We start from the raw sequence: 24787 nt of genomic DNA on the forward strand, positions 1-24787 counted from the left end.
AGCCTGCGCTGTGGCGCCACGTTGACATCGATACGTTCCTGTTGCTGCCCGCGGTATGGCGGCCGTCGCCGTCGCCTTCGAACGAGAGCCTACACGTGTTGTGGTACGTTCCCGGTCCAATGCTATCCCCGGGCCGCGGCGAGCGCCATGCATGTGCGCCTAATGGTGCGCTCTACAGTTTACCGTGGTGTGGGTCAGTGCGACCTCTCAATGATGACTAAATCCTGGAATTGAACAGTAAAAGTAGAGAAAAGTCAGTTTTACGCCATTGAATTATCGCAAAGTTCAATTTTTAATCTTCAACTACAAAATCGGGTTACAGAGGCCATCCAACTATGAGCATGGGACAAATTTGGCCCATATATAGGGTGGTTTCTAAGGTGGTTTTGTATTTTTAAGGAAAAAATTCTAATTATATGTGAAAAATTATAAAACTGAATAAAATAGTAGCTAAAATATCCTCCAGCACATTATACCATAGAATTATAATGTTCTTTAATAAAGTTAGTCTTTTCTGGCTACGCAAAATACAGCTGCCCGTTAGCAAATTTTGATAGAGAGAGAGACTTCGAGTAAATCTCAGATCGGGGGGGGGGGGGGGGGGGGGGGGGGGGGGGGGGGGCTGGCTTTTACAATTAATCGTCCATTCAACAAGTCTTCCTCCTCTTTGGCGTCCTAATCTTCCCCAAGATCTCCAGGAATACAACTGATGGCCTCCTCCCCGGCTCCCCCACCTCAAGAACCCTCTCTCGTCGGCCTCCGCGGCGAGGGACTGGGCGTCGCTGCCCCCGGACATCCTGATCTCCGTCTTCCTCATGCTGGGGCCTGTCGAGATCAAGCGGGGCGCGGAGCGCACCTGCGCCGCGTGGCGGCGCGTCGCCGTCGACGATCCGGCGCTGTGGCGGCGCATCGACATGGGCAAGGGGGGTCTTGCCGTTTTCCTCCGGCGGACGGGCGGCTGTGCACGCCGCCATGGATCGCGCCGCCGGGGATTGCGAAGCCTTCTCGGGGCCATGCGACAACCACTTGCTCTTCTATCTGGTTCGATGGTACAGTACACCCTTTCTGAAATCCGACCCATTTTCGAAATTAAATGGTAGAATTGGAGCGAGGAGATAACCCTAGCGGCGGCTGAGAGAGGACTGAACAGTGGATCGGAGCGATAACCCTAGTGGTGAAATCCGGTTATATACAGTGGCTCCGGGGCTCTTGCCTGCACCTGCGGAGCCAACACCGCCTGCGCGTCCGCGTACGGTCAGCAAGATGGAGCCAGGCTCCACAAATGCAACCATTTCCCTCGTTCCCCTGGCCTGGTTCGGCCTGAGCCAGGCAACCAAATGCACCCTATGTTTTCTCTTGATTCATGCCTCCAGCAGCTCACTCTCCTCCCCCACGCTAGAGGTGAACAGAGGATGGGGACGGGCTAATTGACGGGGCTGCTTGGGGTGAGTTGCTCGATCTATGAGGGTAACAGGGGTATTTTACATCCTAAGCTGATTGGTTAGGTGATGAGGCGAGCCAATGTGGCATGCCATGTCGGTGAATAGAAGAAATCGGGCTAATTGACGGCGGCGACATGGCGGAACTGAATAATCCACAAATACGTTTCGCCCAACGCTTGTTAAGCCTTTGGAACCTGCACGGGCGTCGTATTTGGGTACGTTTTCAATGAAACATGGTCTTCGGATTTTTTTTTTCAGAAAAAGAAAGAAAGATGCTGCCCAGTCATCATGCGTACGATGAACATGAGAGGAGCAGAGAGAAAGTTCAGTTTCATTTAACTGCCCCTACAGCGAATTTCTACATCCCGGCAAAGTTCCGTCAGAAAAGAAAATAAAGGAAGCGCACTAATGACAAAGCAAATTCTCTAGTGGAAGGAAGCGGCTACTTGCATGCATGTGATGGTGGGGACTGAGGAGTCATCACCTGACCGGATGATCGACAGATCACACGAAAAGGACGGTCGCTGGTCGTGGTAGTATGGCGATCGAGGTCGTCCAACAAATCATCTCACTACTGGAAAAAAGGCTTGATTCGCACCTGTTGGTAATGGCCTTCAGAACTGGTTCTTGAACCGATACTACGAGACTGAGACTGAAAGCAGGGCCGTACCAAAGTTTCTGCGGCTCCGGTGCAAAACATAAAATGTGGCCCTAAGATCTAGAACATACAACAACAAAAATATTCTATAACTTTATGCGTTTTGTAAACCGCAGAACTGGGAATTCATGTGTTTGAGAAAAAAAATCAAGTCCATTTTTGCTTCTTGCGACTTGGGGACTACACAAGTACTTCTAATCTCTAACTCTAGATGATATGACAAAAGTAATTCACAACTAGAACAAACCCAAATTAAGCTATACTACGTGATATTATGGCATCCTAATTGATAAATAAGAAATTAGAATGTTTATATGGAAAACGGATCATCGATGGAGTCACTGATTCGCAGCATGCGGCAGTCTCAAGACAGCATTACCTGTACTTGCCATATGACAACTTGCTGCGGTGGCAATACGGCCCTTGCGCTCACCGTTTATCGCATCGTGCACTACTACAAAAACACCGAATTTTTTTCAAGGGCGGATCAAAATTTCACCCGTTGCTATAAATGGAGCGGGGTTACTGTAGCATCCGACCCGCCCTTAGAAAAAGCATTTTTAGGAGCGGGTCACCCACTCACCCATCCCTAAAAATGAGCGTCATTTTCATGGGCGGTTCATGGCGTCACCCACCTCTGAGAAGAGCATTTCTAGGGGGCGGCTGACGATACGAACTGCCCCTAAAAATGGTAGCATTTGTAGAGGCGGGTCATGACCTCACCTGCTCCTACAAATATATTTTTAGAAGCGGGTGATGGCATGGCCCACCCCTATAAATGGTTTTATGCAAAAAAAATTCATAATTTTTTCATATGATCTCGGATGAAGTCAAACTTTATATCAAAATTGTAGAGAATGATGAGATCTAAAATTTTGTAGTTGATAACCATTTAAGGTCATCTAGTGGTCCAAAAAAATATTATAAATTCTCTAATAGCTATAACTATATAGTATCTCATATAATTTAAGTCATACTTTGATATTTCCACAATCATAACATTTACATAAAATGAAATATACTTGGCATATTTTTTATTTCTATAGTTCACAATAATCATAGTGTAGAAGTTTCACATTTTTTAATTTATTTTGCTATATGTAAAAAATTAAATGAATTTTTAGATGAAATAGAAAAATATTTTTAGGGGCGGGTGATGGTGTCACCCGCCCCTACAAATATTTTTCTAATTTATTCTAATTTTTATTAATTCACAATAAATAGCAAACAATTTTGAAAAGCTGTAAGCCATTGATTTTCTAGGAGCGGGTGATCCTCTCACCTGCCTCTAGAAATGGAGGTGAAAGTATTCAGTGGTGGGAATCCATATGATGAGCAAAGCTGCCAGGCCATTGGCTCAATCAAATACTCCAGGATCGCGGGGCCCACCCTCTCTCTGTTCCTCGATCAAGTTTGTCGGAGAGGAAACTCCAGCCAGGTGGCGGATTGCACCCGCCTAGCCCAGAGGGTGAGTACTCGGGAAGTTGGCTAAAGCATTTGTCTGGTAAGGATGAAAAACACGAAGAACACGCGAGGATTAGAGTGGTTCGGGCCGCTGGAACGTAATACCCTACGTCTACTTGTGTGTGTATTCTTGAGTTGGAATCGGATTGCCCGGAGGAATCCGCGAGAGAAGTTGTGAAGAGAGTCTTGAGTGCTGTGTCGAGAGCTTGTCCTGTCTAACGTGTGCCCTCCCCTTTATAACTCAGAGGGGGCACGTACATGGCCGTTGGCACCCGACAGGTGGGCCCAACACGGGTGTATTCAATAACGTAATGCTCTGGTCATTATGGTGCTACAGTGGTCGACGAACACGACCGAGGTTCGCCACACCACCGTCGTGGCTTCTCTGACCGAGGGAAATCTTCAGACCGGCGCGCTCGCCTTGTCTTGTCGTGCGCCGCCTGTCGCTGTCGGGACAGGCGGTGGCACATTTCCCAAACTGGCTGCGTAGCTTGCGGCTGTAAGGAACATGGCACCATTTATGCCATTTCGAGTGATTTTGGTGATCGAATGACAACACAACACTTGGACTAATATGATTGTTAAGATGACCATTCTCAGGCTTTTAGGTTCAAGTGATGACAAAGAGAAAGAAAAGATAGGCGTAGCAAGGCCCAAAGGGCCGCCCCTACGGGGGTTCCGCTTTGTGTCAAAATCAATGTGCATACATTTGCTTGGTGATTCAAACACTAAATGCACACATTTAGGGGGAGTTCACTTTATAGCTTGTGATTTTGAGACTAATGTGTTTGCTAGTTTATCTTTTGTAGTCTCACGTGGAGTTAACACTCTAAGAGAATATTATTCACGATCAATGTGAACAAACAACTCTATAAGAGTGATTAGATATTTTGTGCTTTCATGTATTTTGAGCCATGCTTTATTGAACTTCAAATGCTCATATCTAAGTTCATAGGCTATGTGCTCATACATTTGTGTAACCTTGGTGTACCAAGTACTCTTCTTTCAAAGACTTTCAAATTGGTTGCAAGCCACCTTCATTTGGTACATGCAAGGTAAACTAAGTTGTTCCCCCGGAGGTATGCTAGGTTCAAAACTCATTCAAATTAGTATAATTGTCAATTTCTTAGCCTTTTTAAGAGCTACTTCCATGCATGATATGAACTAAGCTTCCTAGTTATAACATCTAGTTGTGCACTTGATTTTCACATTATCTTTTTGTGCACATATTTGTGGAAAGCTTAGCTCATGTCATGCTAGTTTCGTGATTTTGTGATCCACCATAGTGAAAGTTTTCAATTGGTATCTTCATTGATATCATACAATTGGATCATGAGTCATGGAACTAACTCTCTAGGCTACTAATCTTCCCTTGAGCTATACTGTTTTGCAAGAACTTTTTAGGAGCAAGACCTTTTAGGTGATTTGATTCCAAAGGGGGAGAAATGTGGATCAAAGCAAGGTATTTTCTCATGGAGAAGAAGCATATCCCAAGTGGGGAGAAATACCTAAGTGAATCAAGTCATAAGGGGAAGTAGCGAAAAAGGGGGAGAATCAAAGGGGGAATCATGGTTTTAGGGGGAGGCCAAGTCATCATTGGATGGTGGTAAACATCCAAGCAAGCGTAAGCTGTTTTCAATTGATTTCAATTGGTATCAAGTCGTTAAGTTTGTCAGTTTTTGTAAATTTATGCTTGCTTTGATTGTGTTGTTATCAATCACCAAAAAGGGGGAGATTGTAAGGAACATGGCACCATTTATGCCATTTCGAGTGATTTTGGTGATCGAATGACAACACAATATTTGGACTAATATGATTGTTAAGATGACCATTCTCAGGCTTTTAGGTTCAAGTGATGACAAAGAGAAAGAAAAGATAGGCGTAGCAAGGCCCAAAGGGCAGCGCCCTGAAAGCTCTTCGGTCTGAAGCACCGGAAGAACCGACGCATGAAACATCGGTGCATCCGATGGTTGTCGGAAGAACCGACGCCATGGCAGAAGGGAATCAAAACCAAGTCAGCTTGTGGGCACCGGATGAACCGACGGGTCAAAAAGGGGCATCGGTGCTTTGGGCGTCCTATGTTCTAGAGACGATGTCAAGAGCCCAGGAGAAGATTCTTCAGCACCGGTTCAACCGATGGTGCATCGGAGTATTGCGTCGGTGCAATGACGTCAGCACCCAGGAGAAGATTCTTAAGCACCGGATGAACCGGTGATGCATCGGTACAAAAGCATCGGTTCAACTGGTGATCACTGCGTCAACTGTCAGGAGTTCAACGTCTACTTCGGGTTATGAGTGACCGGAAGAACTGACGCTACATCAGCCAGAGGCATCGGTTCATCCGATGGTACGCAGATTTTCAGCTGACCGTTGGAGCAACGGCTACAAGACTTGGTGGCCTATATATAAGCCTCACCCCGGCCATTTGAAGAGAGCTGGAGTTGCTGGACATCCCACACACACCCAAGAACATCTCCAACCACCATAGAGCTTCATTGTACATCATATAGGCTTAAGCACACTTGTGAGAGTGCTTAGTGCGTGTAATAGGGATTAGTTCTTGCGAGAGCTCCCTTGAGAGAAGTCTTGCTGCGGCAAGCAACTTGTGATCCATCGTGTGACCCTCCGTCTTGGTGTAGAGTGGCAATGACACTTTGTGCGGGGGAAGAGGAGGCCCCCTCCTTGGTGGAGAAGCTCCGTAGTGGATTACGGCCGGGTGACCGAGAGAGACGGTGGCGGTGCACGAGACTCGGTGTCTTAGGGCCACTTTCCTTTGCTTGCCGGCATCGCCTTGGTGGCGTAGTGCAAGACGGTGATCGGAAGAGCCTCGGTGTCCCGTGGACGTAGGCGTTTGTGCCGAACCACGTTACATGACCGTGTCTACTCGGGAGTTTGCATCCCTCTTGCACTTACCTCTTTACTTACCACATTACGTTTCCGCATTTACTCTATCTTGCGTACCTTTACTTTCCTAGTTAGTTTGATTAGGATTGGCTAGGTTGCAAGTCTTTTAGGGGTAAGTAGAGAGTAGCATAGATAAACCTTAGTCATAACTAGTATGTATAGGACGTGTTAGGTTTATCTTATGCAAGTAGTTTGAGCCCTAGGTTAAAAAGCGATTAGCAACCCTATTCACCCCCTCCCCCTCTAGGGTCGGACGCCCCGGTGATCCTTACAGCGGCGTAGGGGGCATGATGGAGGGAGCTGTGTCGTCGCCTCCATTTAAAGCAGAGCGCGCCTCGGTAACCTGTGACCTGTGACCTGTCGTGCGGTCATTCGAGCTTACCTCGATAACAGGCGCGTAGCAGTGTTGTTCTGTCAAAAGCTGCCCGCGCGCTGCGGCGGCAAAGCATGCCTCAACCACCCACATTTAATGCGGTAGGTGGGCGAGTATTCCAGCGTAAGACTCACACCCGTGCCTGCTCTCGCAGTGCGGGACACGTGGCGGCCCTGGACCCCTCCATGGCGGAGTGTTGCGCCCCGCGCCTTCAGGGGTCCGGGTGGCTCGTGGAGGTCCCGGACCCGCCTGGGGGATCCGGGCTTCCAACTGCTGGTGCTGAGCGCCCCTCCCAGGGATACAAGGCGACGCCGAACCCGCTCCCAATGGGGAGCGGGCCCGTGGCCTTTGTTCTGCTAGTGGGATTTGGGCCCTACTGCCCAGCCTTTCAAGTGCGGCTTGCGACCATCCTCCGATATCTTCTTTCTAGACACAGTAGGAGGGGGTACCCCGGTCACAGGGTATTGACAGTGGCCTCTGGGCCCACCTCGAGAGAGGTATGAACCCGCAGGTGGGGCCACTACCGTAGCTATTTCTTGTGTAGCCCGGTTGCACTGGTGTACCGCGGCGCCCAGTGACGAACCTTTCCCTTCCCCCCCTCTAATCGGTTCCTGCCGATTCAAGCCCCTATGGCTTACTGACCTATGGTCCCCACATGTAGTGGTGTACCTGGTAATGCGCGCGACTCTCGGCAGTAGTGCGGCCGGGGTAAATGAGTTTTTACCGCTGGCGCAGTTTCCAAAGAGGCGGGTAGTGGGCGCGCGTTCTGCGTGCAAGTCTAATCAATTTCCGCTTTTACTGCGCGTTGTGGAGCGCGCGGGCGCGTGCGCCGGTTCGGGTTCCACCATTTTCTACCACCGCTGACTACCCCCCGCTCATGACAGGTGGCCCCGGGTCCCCTTGTCATCGTCTGGGTCATCAGTAATCAGCGTGGGTGTACCCGACGCTTGCGCGCGACGGTTTGGGGGCTCGTGGAAGAGTCAGGCTTTAATAAAAAGCTCTAACCGCGGCTGCGGTTACCTTTTCGTATTCGCCTTCCTTCCTCAATCCCTTGCGCCCTCTCGCCTTCGCATCTTCCCCATCCTCTGCACCCAGCACCCAAACGGCAATGGCATCCCTTAGCCACCCCCGCCGCTTCCAGCATGAGTGGGAACTGGAGCCGGTGCGCCGAGTGCTTGGATGGAACTCGCCGGAGCAAGTCGATCGGATTCGAGCGGGCTCCATGCCTCTCAGCCGGTTGTGGCCAAGCGAATTCGTCTTGTTCATTTCATACGCATCCACCGGGCTCGCACTGCCGCTCTCCTCCTTCTTCCTACTGCTGCTGGAGTGCTACAGGCTTCAACACCAGCACCTCTCCCCCACTCCATCCTCCAGGAGGAGATATTTGTCCACCTGTGTGAGATGTTCGTGGGGGTGAGGCCCTGCATCGCCCTCTTCCATCACTTCTTTGTCTTGGTGAAGTCCAGCAAGAGCAGGGATGAGATCGGGGCGTACTACTTCCAGGTGAGGTCTGGGCTGTCAACGCCCTACCTCCCCACTCTTGCTGGCGGAAGATGGGAAGACTGGCACCGCGAGTGGGTGATAGCCACCACCGACATCAACGAGCGACTCGTCCTGCCGACCAGCGGCCCCACCACCGACCGCAAGGACTGGCGGGCCAAGCCGACTCTGCCAAAGGAGTTCGGCTCGGTCCTGGGCAAGATCAGGGAGCTAGTTGGGCGAGGGGTGACTTCGATGCATGTGCTCGGAGACTTCCTGAAGCGCCGCATCGCTCCCCTGCAGCAAAGGCCTCGCCCGCCTGGAGCTACACCGGCTCCAACAACTGCGGCCGGGTTCAGCGCGCGGAGGAATTCGACCTGACCCAGGAGGGGCTCGAAGTTCTGGTGCAGGTTATGACCGGCAAAGGCTTCGTCCCGAAGCACTTGATCCTTCCGTCGGTCATCATTCCCCTCTGCGAGGACCAAAGGCTGAGGGCGGCGGTGCTGGCGACGCTGTTGACACTCGACGACCGCGGCCTGGTGCCTCGCCCACTGGGGGAGATGAGAACCGCGGGATCCGAATCCCGGTGCCACGGAAGATCAACCGCAGCCTGCCACCACAGAGAGTCGGCCAGAGACCGGCGTCGCGGGCTCTGCCCTTTCCGATAAGGGGAAGCAAGCTATGGGCGGCGATTCCGCCCGAAGCGGCTCCAGCCAAGCGTCCGGAGAAGAGACGCGCCGCAGACTGCAGTAAGGCGATGGCTCCTTCGTCGGCGACCCTCCGGCAAAGCACCAGAAGACCGCGGAGGAGTCGGGATAGGGCAGCTCACGGGCTTACAGATCCCGGGGGCCCCTTGACTCCGCAGGTGCAGCGCCGCCGCCGCCACAGGGGCAAGATCATCCCCCGCAGCAGCAACGGCTCCCCAAGCAGCGGCCACAGCAGCAGAGGCCCCACCGCTACAGCCATGCCAGGCGCTGAGTGAGCAGCAGCCACCGGCGTCGTCGCCACTGCCTCAGCAGCAGGAACAGCTAGCACTGCCACCGCCACCACTGCAGCAGCCACCGGTGCTGCTGCCGCCGCAGCAGCAGCAGCTGCCTGTGCTCCAGGTGCCTCCACCATCATAGGCGCGGTAGCCGGCCATGAAGTAGTCCCCCGGCTACATCGGGCAGTGGAACACCGGAGGACCCAAGTAAGTGAATTCTCTCTTACCTTCTTGGCTTCTTGTGATGTAGCTAGACCATCTGGGTTTAGCGTCTCATTTTGTTTGACAGGGCCCCGCTCCCGGTTCGCAAGACTCCTTCCCCTGCTTCGGCCGGTGCCAGCTCCGTCAGGGGGTCTGGTTCCCAGCAGCAACCTTCGGAGGATGCTGCTAAGGAACCGGCTCCCATGCCTTCCAGCACGGTGACTCCTGCCCCAAAGGAGACATTGTCAAAGGGCCCGGCGATAGAGGCCACGGCATCGGCGACGCCTGCAGTGGCGGCAGGCTCGGCCTCGGCGGCCGCAACATCGAGTGGCGCTGTGCCAGGTTCAGAACCATCGGATGCTGCGCCCCGGGAAGTTCCACTAGTGCCAGAGGTGCCTGTGGGCGCTGGAGTCCCTACAACTTCAACACCGCCGAGCACCGCGACAAGCGCACCGGTCCCGGAGGTCCCGGGGTCATCCGGCGCGGTAGCAGACGCAGTGGCTTCCGCTCCTCCCGGCGCCACGCCAGAGGCTTCTGGGGCGGACTTTTCTGAGGGCCCGGCCCCATGGGGCCGATACCTGAACAGGGCACACCCCCCTCCGAGCCTCGAGGTGGAAGCGAGGAGGTAACGGAGGTGATCCGTGGTCCGGCTCTCCTTCCGGATCCTGCACAGGCGAGCAGGGTCCCCCTCCCTCGCATGTTACTCCGACTCCGTCGGTTTGCAGAGGAGGCGGAGGAGGTGGTCAAGCTGGAGTGGGAGGCCCTTGAGGCTGATCGCCGGTGCCTCAACGACTGGCATGCCCGCTTGGAGGAGGGCACCAAGGCCGAAGCCTCCTGCGCTGCCTCTGAGCGGTCCCAACTCCAAGTGGACCTGGAGACTTACAAGTGTAACCTCCTAAAAATATACAATCGGGAGGTCACTGTGGCCGGTAGGGAGTGGGCTTTGCGCCACGGGAGAAAGCCATCACCGAGGAGGAGGCTCGCCTCGCCGGTCTGCAGTCCGAGCTCGAGGCCTGGCGCAAGGATCTTGAGACATCCACAGAGCGCCTGTGCAGCTGGCACCAAGAGCTGGAGGGGACAACCAAGAGGCTGGAGACCACCTAGGCGGAGGTCAGGGAGAGGAGTAGCTCCCTCGAGAGGTGGGACCTCGAGGTCACCCAGCTGGAGTGCTCCCTCGGCGCCAAACTGGAGGCACTGCGGATGGAGGAGACGCTCCTTAAGGAGCGCCAGGAGGCCAGCGCAGGGGAAGAGGCCCGCCTCACAGGGTGGCACCAGAAGTTGGAGGAGATTGCCACTAAGCAGTCTTTCGTCTAGGAGGAGATCGAGGAGGGGAAGAGGTCCCTCGCCAGGCAGAACTCCACCATGGATGCCATGGAGCATGTCTTCGAATCCCGCCTAGAGACATGCAAGAAGACGGAGGCGCGCTTGGCGGGGAAGGAGTGCGAGGTGGCAGAGGCTCTCGTAGTAGTGGAGAAGCTGCAGCTGGACCAGCGTGCGGGGGCCCAATGGATCGCCGACTAGGTGGGCGAAGCCAGCTCCACTCTGGTACCACTCGGGATGAGCCCCATCCAAGTGGCGGAACTGCCGACCTCGATTACCGATGCCCTCCCAGTGCTGGATACCGCCGCGGAGCACCTCTGTCGCCTGAATCAGACCCTTGGGGCCTGCCTTAAAGAAGATGGCCGTGAGCTGTGCCGGGTCGTGGTGGAGCATGTCCCCTGGAGCCACGACCCGGACGTCTCCCTAGCACCTGTCATCAAGGGTCTGGTGGCAGACGCTGAAGCTGCAGCCCGGGAAGGAGTGCAAGAGGCTGTCGAGATCATCTCCGCACGCTTCCAGCGGGTGTCTGCAGATGCGGAAGAGGACCTGTCCCGCTTGTCTCCTGCTCTATCTTGACGTATGCAGCACCCGGGAGCCCTGGCCCCCTGGTAGGCGGACTCTTATGTCTGAGGCTGACTACCACCCGAGCCGAACTTGGCCTGCATACAGCTAAAAGCAGGTGCTCCGGCCCCCTGGTAGGCGGACTCTTGTATTTGAGTCTGGCTACCACCGAGCCAGATTGTCCCATGATTATTTTAGAACAGTGTTAAAGCATTTCGCCTATGAGACCTAATCTGCCACACCCAGACCGTGGAGACATGCAACCGGACCTATCTTCCAGGGCTTAGGGAGCCAGCCTTTTTCATAGAACGGGGTCCGGACCCTTAGTAACGTAGTCCATGTACTAAAGCACTTGTCTCAGGGTGGTGGAGCGTGTAGTCTTAGGGTATAGAACCAGTCTAAGCGGCTACACAGGGCTCCGGACCACCCCAGGGGACAAGTACCACTTCCCTGGGCCAGGCTCCTAATGACCGGAACCCCTTTCCGAAGTGAGGAGGTCCCAACTTGTAGATCTGAACTGGTGTTCTAGGTATAGGTGTAGCACAGATTGTAAGTCCAATCATAGGATTTTTTTTATAAGAACATGATAATGTGCTGGACGACTTGTTCCAGAATGACTACTAAGGTAAAAATCAAACTCGCTAGGATGGTAGTAATGATACTATAACTTAGCTATTTGATGCATGCAGCGCGGATCCTTGGCTCTTGGTTCAAAGCTGACGCTCCGGGCCCCCTGGAGACAGAGTCAAATGTTTGGGTATGTCTTCCATCGAGTCCAGATCTCGTCCTACATAAACTTTTGAAGCTGATGCCGCGGCGCCCTGGTAGGTAGGCTCTGATGTCTGACGCTGACTACCACCCATTGAGGCTTAACCTGCATATTACTTCAAAATCAATGCTTAGCTGCGCACCCGTGGGACCCATTCAGAGCCTGCCCTCACCTCTAGAATGAGGTCCGGACCCTAAGGTATGCGAGTCCAGGTACTAGGGCACTTGTTACAGGGTGGTGAAGTGTGTAGGCTTAGGGTACGGAACCAGGCTGAGCGGCTACACAGGACTCCAGACCACCCCAGGAAACAGATACCTCTTCTCTACACTAGGTTCCTAATGATCTGGACCCCCTCTAACAGTGAGGGGGTCACTTTGCCGCAAGAAATCCTTTGAGATATACAACTGGACCTATCGAACAGAGCTTAGTGAACCAGTCCCTATGTTAGAATGAGTTCCGAGCCTCTAGATACACCACTCTAGGTACTAGGACACTCGTTACAGGATGGCAGAGTGTGCAGGCTTAGGGTATGGAACCAGGCTAAGCGGCTACGTGGGACTCCGGACCATCCCAGGAAACGAGCGTCCCCTCTCCAGGGCGGGTCCCTAGGGGTCCGGACCCCTTTCCAACAGCGAGGGGGTCCGATCTGAATGACAAGCCAGCCAGCTCAATTCGGACTGTTGTAGCTAGGAAGTGATCCACACGGGGTTAGGGAAAAAGATTCCATAGGATGAAATTTGAATAGAAATTGGCGCAAAGGCAGAACTGGGAAAAATCTTTCCTTTATAAGCTGATGTACATGAGTTGTGCGATGGTTGCCAGAGGCCGGGTTTATGAGGGTGGACCTCTACCGCTCTGTGCCACACGTGGATGCTATCTTATTACAAAGGAAAGGTTATTCCCGGTCCTGCCTAAGGATAGAACTTACGCCAGTGTTCTATGTTCCATGGGTTGGACAACGGCACTCCGTCTTCCGTGGCAAGGCGAACGCATCCGGGCCAGCATACTTCCGTTACCTTGAAGGGTCCTTCCCAGCTGGGGGAGAGTTTGTGGAGCCCTTCTCGGTTTAGAATTCGCCTTAGGACAAGGTCCCCAGCCCGGAGCTCCCTACTATGCACAAACCGTTGATGATAGCGCTAGAGCGCCTGGTTGGATCGTGCATTTCGGATTGTTGCTCGCCACCTTCGTTTATCAACGAGGTCCACATCACTGCGCCTTAGTCGTTCCTGCATGGATTCATCAAAAGCTTGCACTCGCAGAGAGCCCAAGTGGATTTCCGAGGGAAGGCATGCTTCGGTCCCATAGACCAGGAAGAATGGGGTCTCCCCAGTGGCTCGGCTGGGTGTGGTCCGGTTGCTCCATAGGACGCTCGGAAGTTCCTCAACCCACCTCGCACCATGCTTCTTTAAGCAGTTGTAGGTGCGAGTTTTGAGTCCTCTGAGGATCTCTGCATTCGCCCTCTCAACTTGACCATTGCTTCGGGGATGCGCTACTGATGCAAAGCATAGCTGGATGCCAATGTCCTAGCTGTACCCCTGAAAGAGCCGGCTTTTGAACTGGGTCCCGTTATTCGCAATGATGCAATTTGGGACTCCGAAGCTGCATATAATGGATTTGAGGAATGCTACTGCAGTCCCCTTGGTGATGTTCACCACAGGGGTAACCACCGGCCACTTGGTGAACTTGTTGATGGCAATGTAAAGGAACGGGTACCCGCCGACGGCTTTGGGAAATGGTCCCAGGATGTCCACACCCCACACGGCGAACGGCCATGAGGGTGGGATCATTTGCAGAGCCTGAGCCGGTGTGTGTATCTGCTTTGCATGGAATTGGCATGCTTTACAGGACTTTACCAGCTCGGCCGCATCCTGGAGTGCTGTCGGCCAGTAGAAGCCATGCCGGAAGGCTTTGCCGACTAGCATGCGAGATGAGGAATGACTTCCACACTCGCCTCCATGGATCTCCGCGAGTAGCTCGCGGCCCTCTTCCCGAAAAATGCACCGCATGAGGATGCCACTGGCGCCACGGCGGTAGAGATCCCCTTCTACCACCGCGTAGCGTTTAGCCAATCGCACTATGCGCTTAGCGGACACATGGTCTTCGGGAAGGATATTGTCCTTCACGTAGTCTCGGATCTCGGAGATCCATGCATCGGGACTTCCCTGAGTAGCTGGGAGTGGCTCCAAGAGGTCCCCGGGATCCTCAGCGGTGCACACAACCCTTGGCGGGCTCCACGGATGGACTGACCGCTAGCTTCGAGGTGTTAGCTTGATCCCCTTCACCCAGTTTGGCAAGCTGGGCGGTGGGTTTCGGCAGCCGTCTTTCAAAGACGCCCTCGGGCACGGGTGCCCAAGTTGATGCTCTCATGGAGAGGTCATCTGCTGCTGAATTGAACTCCCGTGGAACATGTTGCAGTTCCAAGGCGTCGAAGTCCTTCTCGAGCTTCCTCACATGGATGAGGTATGCCGCGAGCTGGGGGTTGTTGCAGCTGCACTCCCCCCGGATCTGTTTGATGATTAGCTGGGAATCTCCTTTCACCAAGAGCTGTTGGATCCCTAGAGATAGGGCTGCCGTCAAGCCGAAGATCAAGGCTTCATATTCTTCCATGTTGTTGGTGGCCTTGAACTCAAGGTGTACGACGTACTTCACTTGATCTCCGTTCAGGTCGATGAGGACCACACCGGCTTCTGCTCCATCAAGACATGAGCGTCCTCGCCGGCACGCCTGCGGTTGAGCTCTGCCCGTAGGTCTTCTGTCCATGCACTCCTCACTGTGGGGGAGTGCACAGATGCCGACGCTCCGCCCTGGTGCCGCTGGTGGAGCACCAGCATTGCCAGGCAGAGGTTGTGGTCCAGTTCTTGCAGAACCAGGAGCGGCCTGAGCCAAGTGGAGGAGACGGTCAACATCATCCCTCCACTGCCTCAGGGCGTCGGTGGAGGCTGCAGCGGCCGGAGGGTTGCAGAGCAACTCCCTAGCCGCTGCCAGCGGCCCGCTGGAGGCTGCCTGCGATGGGGCCCTGGATGGGTGCCCGGAGGCACGCTGCCACGCCGCGGGTGCTGACGCCTCATGTGGCCACGCCGCAGGCACAGTGGCCCCCGCGCGCGGGGTGGCGAGAGGCGTGTGGCGCTGATGACGTCTCACCCTCCCTCATCTCCGCGTCGTCAGCGTGGATGGTGTGCTCGACCATGTGAACCATGGTGCTGAGTAGAAGAACAGACAAATCTAACCAAAACCCCCTACCTGGCGCGCCAAATGTCGGAGAGAAAACTCCAGCCGGGTGGCGGATTGCACCCGCCTAGCCCAGAGGGTGAGTACTCGGGGAGTTGGCTAAAGCGTTTGTTTGGTAAGGATGAAAAACACGAAGAGCACGCGAGGATTAGAGTGGTTCGGGCCGCCGGAGCGTAATACCCTACGTTCACTTGTGTGTCTATTCTTGAGTTGGAATGGGATTGCCCGGAGGAATTCGCGAGAGAAGTTGTGAAGAGAGTCTTGAGTGCTGTGTCGAGAGTTTGTCATGTGTAACGTGTGCCCTCCCCTTTATAACTCAGAGGGGGCAGGTACATGGCCATTCGCACCCCGACAGGTAGGCCCAACGCGGGTGCATTCAATAACATAATGCTCGGGTCATTATGGCGCTATAGTGGTTGATGAACGCGACCGAGGTTTGCCACGCCTCTGTCGTGGTTTCTCTGACAGAGGGAAATATTCAGACCGGCGCGGTCGCCTTGGCTTGTCGGTGCGACCCCTGTAGCTGTTGGGATAGGCGGTGACACATTTCCCAAACTAGCCGCGTAGCTTGCGGCGTAGAGGGCATGATGGAGGGAGCTGTGTCGTCGCCTCCATTTAATATAGAGGGTAGACGTGCACTCCGCGCGGCGCCTGCGGTTGTACTGTGAACCTCGGTAACCTGTGACCTACCGTGCGGTCATTCGAGCTTACCTCGGTAACAGGCGCGTAGTAGTGTTGTTCTGTCAAAAGCTGCCCACGCGCTGCGGCGGCAAAGCACGCCTCAACCACCCGTATTTAATGCGGTAGGTGGTCGAGTCTTCCAGCGGAAGACTCGCGCTTGCGCCCGCGCCCGTAGCGGGAGACATGGCGGCCCCGGACCCCTCCCTGGCGGAGTGTTGCGCCCCGTGCCTTCAGGTGTCCTGGTGGAACGTGGAGGTCCCGGACCCGCCTGGGGGATCCAGGCATCCAGCTACTGGTGCTGAGCGCCCCTCCCAGGGGACACGTGGCGACGCCGGACCCGCCCCCGACGGGGAGCGGGCCCGTGGCCGTTGTTCCGCTAGCGGGATTTTGGCCCTACTGCCCAGCCTTTCAAGTGCGGCTTGCGACCATCCTCCCATGTCTTCTTTCTAGACACAGTAGGAGGGGGTACCCTGTCGCGGGGTACTGACAAAGTTTCTCTCTCATCTAAAACTCTCTCAGTCTCCGCGGCCTCTCTCTCCCCCTTTATTTCTGCAGGGCAGCAACACATATGTGCCTCTCTTTCTCCCTTCTCTCTTTACTCTTCTATCCAATCTCATCCTCTCTCTTCCATTATTTCTGCAGGGCAGCAGCACAAATGGCAGCGGCGCACAACAACGACGTGGACTTGCGGCCGTGCGAAGCGAGCGGGGCAAGAGGAGCCATGGTGTAAGCTGTGGCCGTGCAGAGCCGGTGGCGCGGAGCTATCGCGGCGCGGAGCCTCAGCGCTGAGCAATGGCGGGTCAAGGGACGTGGCGCGGATGCACCGTAAGCTCAGTGAGCTATGGCGCACGCGGCGGGCTGCATCAAGCATGGAGGACGGCCGGGCGCATGGACGCGGGCTGCGGTGAGCGCTGCAGGTGGCGGCACGCGCGGGTACGGTGGGCTGCGGCGGTGGCTCAATGCGGGGGGGGGGGGGGGGGGTGGAGCGCCGGCCAGCGTGAGGGAGTGTAGCGGTCGGTGGGGCGTGACGGCCCGCGGCGCGCCAACACTCGGGCGGCCCGTGTCGGATGCAAGCTTGGCGGGCGGCAGCGCGCGCCGGGCTATGGCGAGCACATCAGGTAGTGGCGAGCGCTGCGAGCTGCGGCGCCAGCGGGATGCGGAGGGCAGGGGCGCACCAGTGCGGTGCCGGCTGAGCTCGGATGCGGCATGCGGAGGCTGGGCCCGGCTCGAGCGCCGCACGACGGGGTGGAGCTGCGGCACGCAGAGGTCGGGCTGCGGGGCAGCGGCACAGCTGCAGCGGCGCAGCAGGCCGGACGCGCGGTAGGGTGGCACGGCGGGCCAGACGCGCAGTAGGGCAGCACGGCAGCGACTGCTGCTTCCTTACGTGGTGGCCGGGCCGTGGCGGCCGTGGCGTGCGCGGTGGGGTAGCACGACGGCGGTCCCGAGCATGGTGGCGGCGGCGCGACGGGCCGGAAGCGTGGCGCCTCGGCGCACGGCGAGGCCCATGGCGGCGGCTTGTAGCACCTGCTGCCAATCGTTTTTTAATTGTTTTATTTGATTTGTAGGGCCGGGTCGGTTGGGGCATGACCCGCCCCTAAAAATGAACTTTTAGGGGTAGGTGAGGGCAAGAACCGCCCCTAGAAATAGAATTTTTTGGGGCGGCTGCATTACCCATGCTTACAGATACCATTTGTTGCAGCGAAAACTAGGAGTGGATGCGCCATCGCCCCTAAAAATGCAGTTTTGCCTACCCCTGCAAATCTTTATTGTAGTAGTGGTGCATCCTCCGCTGAAATCTCAAAGGCTAGGCTTTGTTTCGCGCTACAGTTGTTTGTGAAATTCCTATTTATGTTGAGGTGGTGGATTTAAATTCCTATTTATGTTGAGGTGGTGAATTTTTGGAAAGTAATTGGGGTCTATCGTAGTCTAATTGATAATTATGGAGCCCTTGAAATTTGGGGGGCGGGGCCGGTGCGGTCGCGCCCACTTGCGCCATGCAATATACGGGCCTGACTGAAAGTCTCGGTCTTGGACACCAGGTATTTTAACTGGCACTTAAGGCAACATTCGGTATCTCTGGCTGCTTGGGAGGAGAGGCGGCGCTACACCAAATCACCTGCCGTCCTGGAGGATAGGTGGTGGCGGGCGCAGTAGAAGAGGGAGGGGCTGGAGCGAGGGCAGAGCATCTCCGATGAGGCAAAACCCTTAGGGAAGGAGCCTGGGTGGTGTGCCGGGATATAAAGCCCCCACGCACCCCGGCCACCAGGACGGCGGCGCCAAGGAGGAGGAGGTAACAAAGCAGCAAGCATCTGGTGAAGTCGGCGGCCGTGTCTAAGGGGAGCAGCGACGTGCGGAGCAACGAGGAGAGTGTGAGGCCGGCGGGGAGGATAAAGCATCGGAGAGGAAGAGGATTATGCATGGGATTTATATGTCAGTGTGTGTAGAGGGGGAGTTGATGGATTTGTTAGGATTTGGAGAGTGAGAAATGAAGAGTCTTCCACTCAGTATGAAGAGAAATTTGTTTGGAGAGTCAAATTGAGAATCAAACAGAGAGCCAAAAATAATTACACACTTTTGGAGATGGTCTGAAACGGCACTTTTGAAATGGCGCTTTAATTCTCACTGTAAACGATGAATTCCTCGTTAAGCAAGCCGGGACTGAAGCCTCTGGATCGCTCGCCTTTATAAACTAGTGCGCCACCAAGAAGAGCCTTTAATACATAATTGACACAGCGAAGAGCTCTCCATCTCCTTCCTTGGCAGCAGGTAGTACAACACGGTGGTGGAAGATGGCCTCGCCGGTTCGCCGCCCAGGGTACAGAGAGATCGGCCGCCGTCGCAACATGGATTCCTGCGGGCTGATGGTGAATTACTAGCAATTGTCTGTTGTTTGTGTCATCAGGTCCGGCGAGGGAATGGATGCGCCGCCACCAACCGGGACAGGCGACGACTCGCCGGAGCCGACCAGGGACTGGTCGGAGCTGCCGCTGGACGCCCTCGCATCGGTCTTCGTCAAGCTCGGCGCCATCGAGATCCTGATGGGCGCTGGCCTCGTGTGCCGCTCCTGGCTCCACGCGGCCAAGCTGCCCGACTTGTGGCGATCCGTGGACATGGCGCGCCACAAGGTGGTGGACAACATCGTCGACATATTCGGCGCCTCTCCTGTGGATCCAAAGATCAACCGTGTCGTCCTGCGCGCCATGGCAAGGTTCGCCGTGGACCGCTCCCGTGGGCAGCTGGAGGTGTTCGTCGCCAAGCGGTTCGTTACCGATCAACTCCTGGAGTACATCGGCGACAGGTACCAATTTAGAACAGAATCGTCTCTTCCTCCGATCCGATCCTGCAAAAAGTTCATCAGCATCGCAAATGAATCCCAATTCCAAGTTTCCAACATACCCTGCTAGAACGAATTTGACAATGTCACATATATGCAGGTCGCCGGCTCTGAAGGCCGTCGGGCTCGTCTCGTGCGCCGGCGTCTCCAACGAAGGGTTCACGCAGCTGGTGGCGAGGTGCCCTCTGCTAGAGGACCTCATGCTTGTGCTCTGCCCCAGGATCGGCGGCCGCGACGTCTACGAGGCCACCGGCCGGGCATGTCCGCAGCTCAGGCGCTTCAGGCTGCGCACGAGGGAGTTCTGCTTCGCCGCCGATAGGTACTCCGACGGGGAAGCGCTCGGGGTTGCCGCGATGCACGGGCTGCGGACCCTCGCGCTCTACGGGAGCGACGTCACCAACGACGAGCTCGCCGCCGTCCTCGACGGCTGCCCTCACCTGGAGAGTCTCGACCTGAGTGAGTACTTCAACATCGTCGCCGACGACGCGCTGCGGGCGAGGTGCGCTGGGATCAAGTCGCTGGTGCTTCCCCTTCGTCGCGAGGTTGATGATGAGTACGAGTACGAAACTCTCTGCTCCCGCAGGGGCGGGCCCACCATGTATCAAGGGTATTCAGTTGAATACCCATTATTTTTGGCAAAAAAATTTATACATATAGTATTTATCATGTATATGAAGGAGAAAATAAAAAAGAAACAGAATAACAGTCTAACGGGCTGCAGTCCAACTTCAACTCCCATCAACCGGCCCGCGGCCCACTGCGGCCCACGACACCCCCGCCCTACCTATTATGCCCGACCCCCACCCTGGCCCATCTCAAAGTCGCCCCCTTCCCTCATCCTCTTCCTGATTCCTCCAAGCTGAGCTCCCGATTCCCGAACCCTAGGTGAGTCAAGTGGCGGCGGTCCGGCGCGGCGCTCGGGCTCGTGCTCGGCAGCGGCAGTCGGCAGCGGCGGCGCTTGATAGGTCGGTTGAAGGCAGGCGCGCCGCGCGCGCGCAAGGCTAGTGGCGCGCGGCCGCAGGGAGCAGGGCGCGCAGGCGGCAGGACTGGGCGCGGGGTCAGCCTGCTCGAAGCCTCGGACTCGGAGGTCGCCCGGTCGGAGCCCAGGGGCAAGCGCACCGCGCGCACAGGGCAGTGGCAGACAGGCTGCCAGGGGCGGGCGACGAGTGCCTGGGGCAGGGCCGCAGGGGAGCCTTTGACCTTGAAGGTTAGTTAGTGGAAATTTGATTTCTTGTAACTATTTATGCAGTATCATAAATTCGTAATGATTGCTTGTAACTTGTAATTTGTAGATCTGAACCATTTCAAATTATGAACAATTTGTGTTATCGGTACTCGATTATATGCTACTAGTTTGTGCTTTAAGCTGTTAAAACAATTTAGTACTACTTATAATTTTGAATACCCAACTTCTAAATCCTGGGCCCGCCACTGTGCTCCCGTGATGTCGACTTCGGCGGCGACTCCGATTGAGAGATGTGATCACTATACTGCTGCTGCTGTTGCTGTGGTATAGCGTCCGTGTGGTATCTCAAAATGTTTACCAAGTGTTCGCCCTGCTGCTCCTCTGCTCCTGCTCGCCCGCCCGGCTGCGCTGTGTTTTCTATGTCCGAATCTTCGTGGATGCTTTGGTTGGAGGACAGGTGGTGCTTTCCGTTTCGCTTTAGTTTTTGGTCATCTTTTGGTCTTGTGTGGCCTGCATTTTTGCATTTTGCGAAAGAGCAAAGAAGGAAAAGGAGAAGATGGACGACTCTTTGTCTGATTCTTCCGTCGGCGCTTGTTTCCGCTGAGCAACTGTGCGGCCGTACTCTCTCTGTTTTTATTTACATATCATATTAGATATGTTCTAAATCAAAGTTAGCCAACTCGAGTCTTTAAAATGAAATGATGACAATCTATCCTGTTCCACCCCACAAATTTATGTTCCTTTACCAGCATTTCCGCAATTCAAACAATTGAAGAAGATCGTGAACCAATTCCTAAAAACAAAAAATCGTGCCACACTGTCCATGGCACAAAGTCATTGAGGGATTATTGGAGTACTTCTCTGACTAGTAAGTGTGCTCACGCTAATGCTATGGATAAATTTCAGACATATAAAGTTATTATATTGTTCCAGTCCAAACTATGGCTACACAACTGCATTCAGAAGAAATTACTTCATGACATATGTCATGCCCACACCAAAACATACAACAATCATAAACATCAACATCTTCATTGTCCTAACCAACATATCTAGGTGCCTTCTCGTTTGTTCTCCATGCTACCGGAGTCAAAGCGCAATTTTGAGGCGATTCTGGATCCGTCATTGAGCTGGCCGGCGCCTACTCTTCCAGGGGCGCGTTGACGCGTCGAAGGGGGGTGGTCTTGCTCCTCGATGGCGGATCCTCCATGTGAACTCAGAATAGTTGATTTTGTATTTTTTTTCTATTTTCTCTACAATTTTATATGTATTTTATAAGTTTGCAGATTTGCATTGAAAACTGAAATCTAAACTTTACAGATAGACCCTCGCTCTTCTGCACCCGGTCCTTAAAACGAAAATGTAGATCACAATGTGACCCCTACCATGGCGGCCCGTGGGGAGCTCGGATTCCGATGGTGTTGTCGGTCAAAACGCACCGGCGAGTAGCGACAGGCAATACAAAGAGCCGGGAGGTCGCCGGGGCGCTGGCCGGCACTGCTTCCTCGGACAACGGCCCGCAATCCGGCACACACCGAAGATTCCGGAGAATGTAAGGCGTGCCACCTGACCTATACCTGATCAGGAAGGTGCGAACGTGCTTTAAACGATTTGCCTGCATGCACAAACACGTGTAAAAATTAGTTCGAGCTGTGGTCGGCTCCCCGGGACGACTCTTGCATCGGCTTTCAAAGAACCGATCAAGTCCCGGTGTCAGATCTGATCTGTGTATCCGGATATCAGTAGATAAAGCAAATAACTATGAAAAACTTGCTTCAATCGAATCTAGCTAATCCAACCCACGACAGTAAGAGCTTCACCGCTAGATCGGAACATCCTACACGTAACTGGGCCTAGCAAGTATAACAGATAACTAAATCATAACCAAAACAGAGGCCTAAGAACTAGCAAGAGCCGATTCCCGGAACGATCCCTATAAAGTCTGACCGGTCTGGCCGCAGCGGCCAGGTATAAATACTCCCCACTAGCCCGTGGCTGGTTGAGTCTCTTGAGTCTTTTGTTTTCTCTGTGTTTTTCCTTCTCCCTGCCCCTGCTCTAGGTTAGGGCCAAGGACTCCAACGCAAAGAGAGTTTAGATTATAGCTATTCTCTTCAATCTAGTGGGTGCATGATGGGCGGATGGTTCTAGCTGTTGTATAGGTGAATTCCTCTGAGATTTAATGGATAAAATTTGTTTGTGATTCACTTGTGTGTGCTGAGCATCTCGTCCTCCCCTTCTCTCTTGCGCTTTGGGTTCAATTCTCCTCTTTTGGTGTGTTTCTTGTTTGGAGGAGACCAACCCTTGAATTCGTGGTTTGATGGACTCTTTGTGACGATTCTAATCCTTCTAGCCAAGTACTAAACCTACTGGAATCGAGAGTTCTCACGAATTGGCGATTTTGTGTTCTTGAGAAAACCCCAATCCTCTTTGATCTTTCCTCGTTTTCTCTCGATCCGTGAATCTTTTGGGAAAGATCTTTTGCAAATATGTTCATGGGGTAGATGCGAAGCTTTCTTCCAAGTTTCGTTGAATTTGGACTACGTTTGCTCGAGATTTGACATTTGGAGCTTTGTTGGCGGGCTGTCTGTGAACGACCAGTCTGACCGGTCTGTGCAACCGGTTTGACCGGTCTGCAGTTTGAATTCCCAGCCCGACCGGTCTGACCGGTCTGTGGAACCGGTCTGACCGGTCTCTGCAGTCTAGCTCGGCATTTCGACTCGCTTTGCTTCCGCGCTGCGACCTGGGTCTTCTGCTTCGAGATAGCTTGTCCATAGCTATTCTCACTGACCTAGGTTGGAGGGCTTGCGGTGATTTTGGGATATAGGCCGACGTTTCAGATTTCGGAAGAAATTTTGATCGGCTCCCATTCACCCCTCCCTCTGGTTGCTAGTTTCAGTCCCTCAATTGGTATCAGAGCTTGGTTGAGGTTTTCAGTACCTTAACCGGTTCGAAAACCACTCAGCGACCATAGCGAGTCTTGGTAAGATCCCAGTGTTTTCCGGCGAGGACTATGCCTACAGGAAGGTTCGCATGAGAGCCTTCCTGCAGAGCATGGGAGCCGATGTCTGGGAGATTACCACGAACCAGCTTTACGAGGTGCTGGCTGGTCGGACCACACCTCTTCAGGTGACCCAGCACGAGGCTAACGCCAAGGCCGTCAATGCCTTGCTCGCTGGTGTTTCTCGTGCGGAGTTCTCACGCGTCCAGGGTTTTCAGGAAGCCCTCAAAATTTGGACGTGCCTTGAGAACTACCACGAGGATACATCTCAGGTGAAGGCCAGACTGTTCGAGACTCACACAGGAGCAGGGTGAGAGCATTGACTTGATGTTCAGTCGTTTTCAGTCGATTGTGAACAAAGTCAATGCGAACAGATCTGCTGGTGCCCTTGAGTACACAGAGCACGAGAAGGCTTTCAAGTTGCTCTACGCACTTGACCGCTCTGTGTGGGATCTCAAGGTGAACACGATCATTGAGTCTGCAGGCTATGAGACTCTGACCGGGAACGAGCTTTTCAGCAAGCTCAAGGCCACGGAGGTGGATAACCAGACACGAGCCAAGCACAATGGTGCCCATCCTTCCAAGAGCGTCGCTCTTGTGACTGACCCAGGTGGTGGATCGAGCTCTAACGCTAACTCTGCTCTTGGCTTTTCTCTTGCCTCTTTGTCTTCTGTTTCAGATGAGCAGCTGGAGACGCTGGGCGACAACGACTTGTGCCTCCTCATCAGCAATTTCCAGCGTGTCTACCACAACAGCCAGAGGAAGAAGAACCCCGGGTGCTGCAACTGCGGCGATCTGAACCACTTCATCGCCGATTGCCCCAAGAAGTCCGGCGGTGGCCAGAACAACTCCTTCGATTACTACCGCCACCGCGACCGCGACGAGGGAGGCTCCAACAAGGAGCGTCGGCACCACAAGCACCGCAGTCGTGACCGGGGAGGACACTTCAACAAGGAGTCGCTCAAGAAGCGCTTCCAGTACAAGGCCAAGAAGCGGGAGAAAGCCTTCCTGGCGCAGCTCAGCGACCTTGACAAGAGCTCCGACACCGACCGCACTTCTTCACTGACCTCCAATGATGACGACAAGAAGAAGAAGCGAGACAAGGAAGCCACCGGCTTCATTGGCCTTTGCTTGGCGGCCGGTCGGTGCAAGAGCTTCTGTACCATGGCGGGCGAAGCTGATGGTGCTCGTGCGTCTTCGGGTGGAC

At 54.3% G+C, this 24787-nt stretch overlaps 2 protein-coding genes across 2 annotated transcripts in view; both read left to right on the forward strand.

Annotated features, from left to right (window-relative positions):
- LOC120711706 (putative F-box/LRR-repeat protein 22) overlaps nt 1–24787 on the forward strand; it is a 74852-nt gene that overhangs the window by 13600 nt on the left and 36465 nt on the right. The window lies entirely within an intron of this gene.
- Nucleotides 18332–21264, forward strand: LOC120711705 (putative F-box/LRR-repeat protein 9). The gene is made up of 4 exons (XM_039997323.1): nt 18332–18877; nt 18965–19360; nt 19497–19968; nt 20831–21264. Exons 1-4 carry the CDS (start codon nt 18852–18854, stop codon nt 20867–20869), a joined length of 933 nt encoding a protein of 310 aa, XP_039853257.1. The 5' UTR covers nt 18332–18851; the 3' UTR covers nt 20870–21264.

The sequence above is a fragment of the Panicum virgatum genome, chromosome 6K (genome assembly GCF_016808335.1).
Source record: "Panicum virgatum strain AP13 chromosome 6K, P.virgatum_v5, whole genome shotgun sequence".
Lineage (NCBI taxonomy): Eukaryota > Viridiplantae > Streptophyta > Magnoliopsida > Poales > Poaceae > Panicum > Panicum virgatum.

Coding starts and splice junctions, on each gene's coding strand:
- LOC120711705 (XM_039997323.1), top strand. CDS start 18,852: ATGGCCTCGCCGGTTCGCCGCCCAGG. Junction 18,878..18,964: donor TCGCCGGTTCGCCGCCCAGG/GTACAGAGAGAT, acceptor TTGTGTCATCAG/GTCCGGCGAGGGAATGGATG. Junction 19,361..19,496: donor CTGGAGTACATCGGCGACAG/GTACCAATTTAG, acceptor ACATATATGCAG/GTCGCCGGCTCTGAAGGCCG.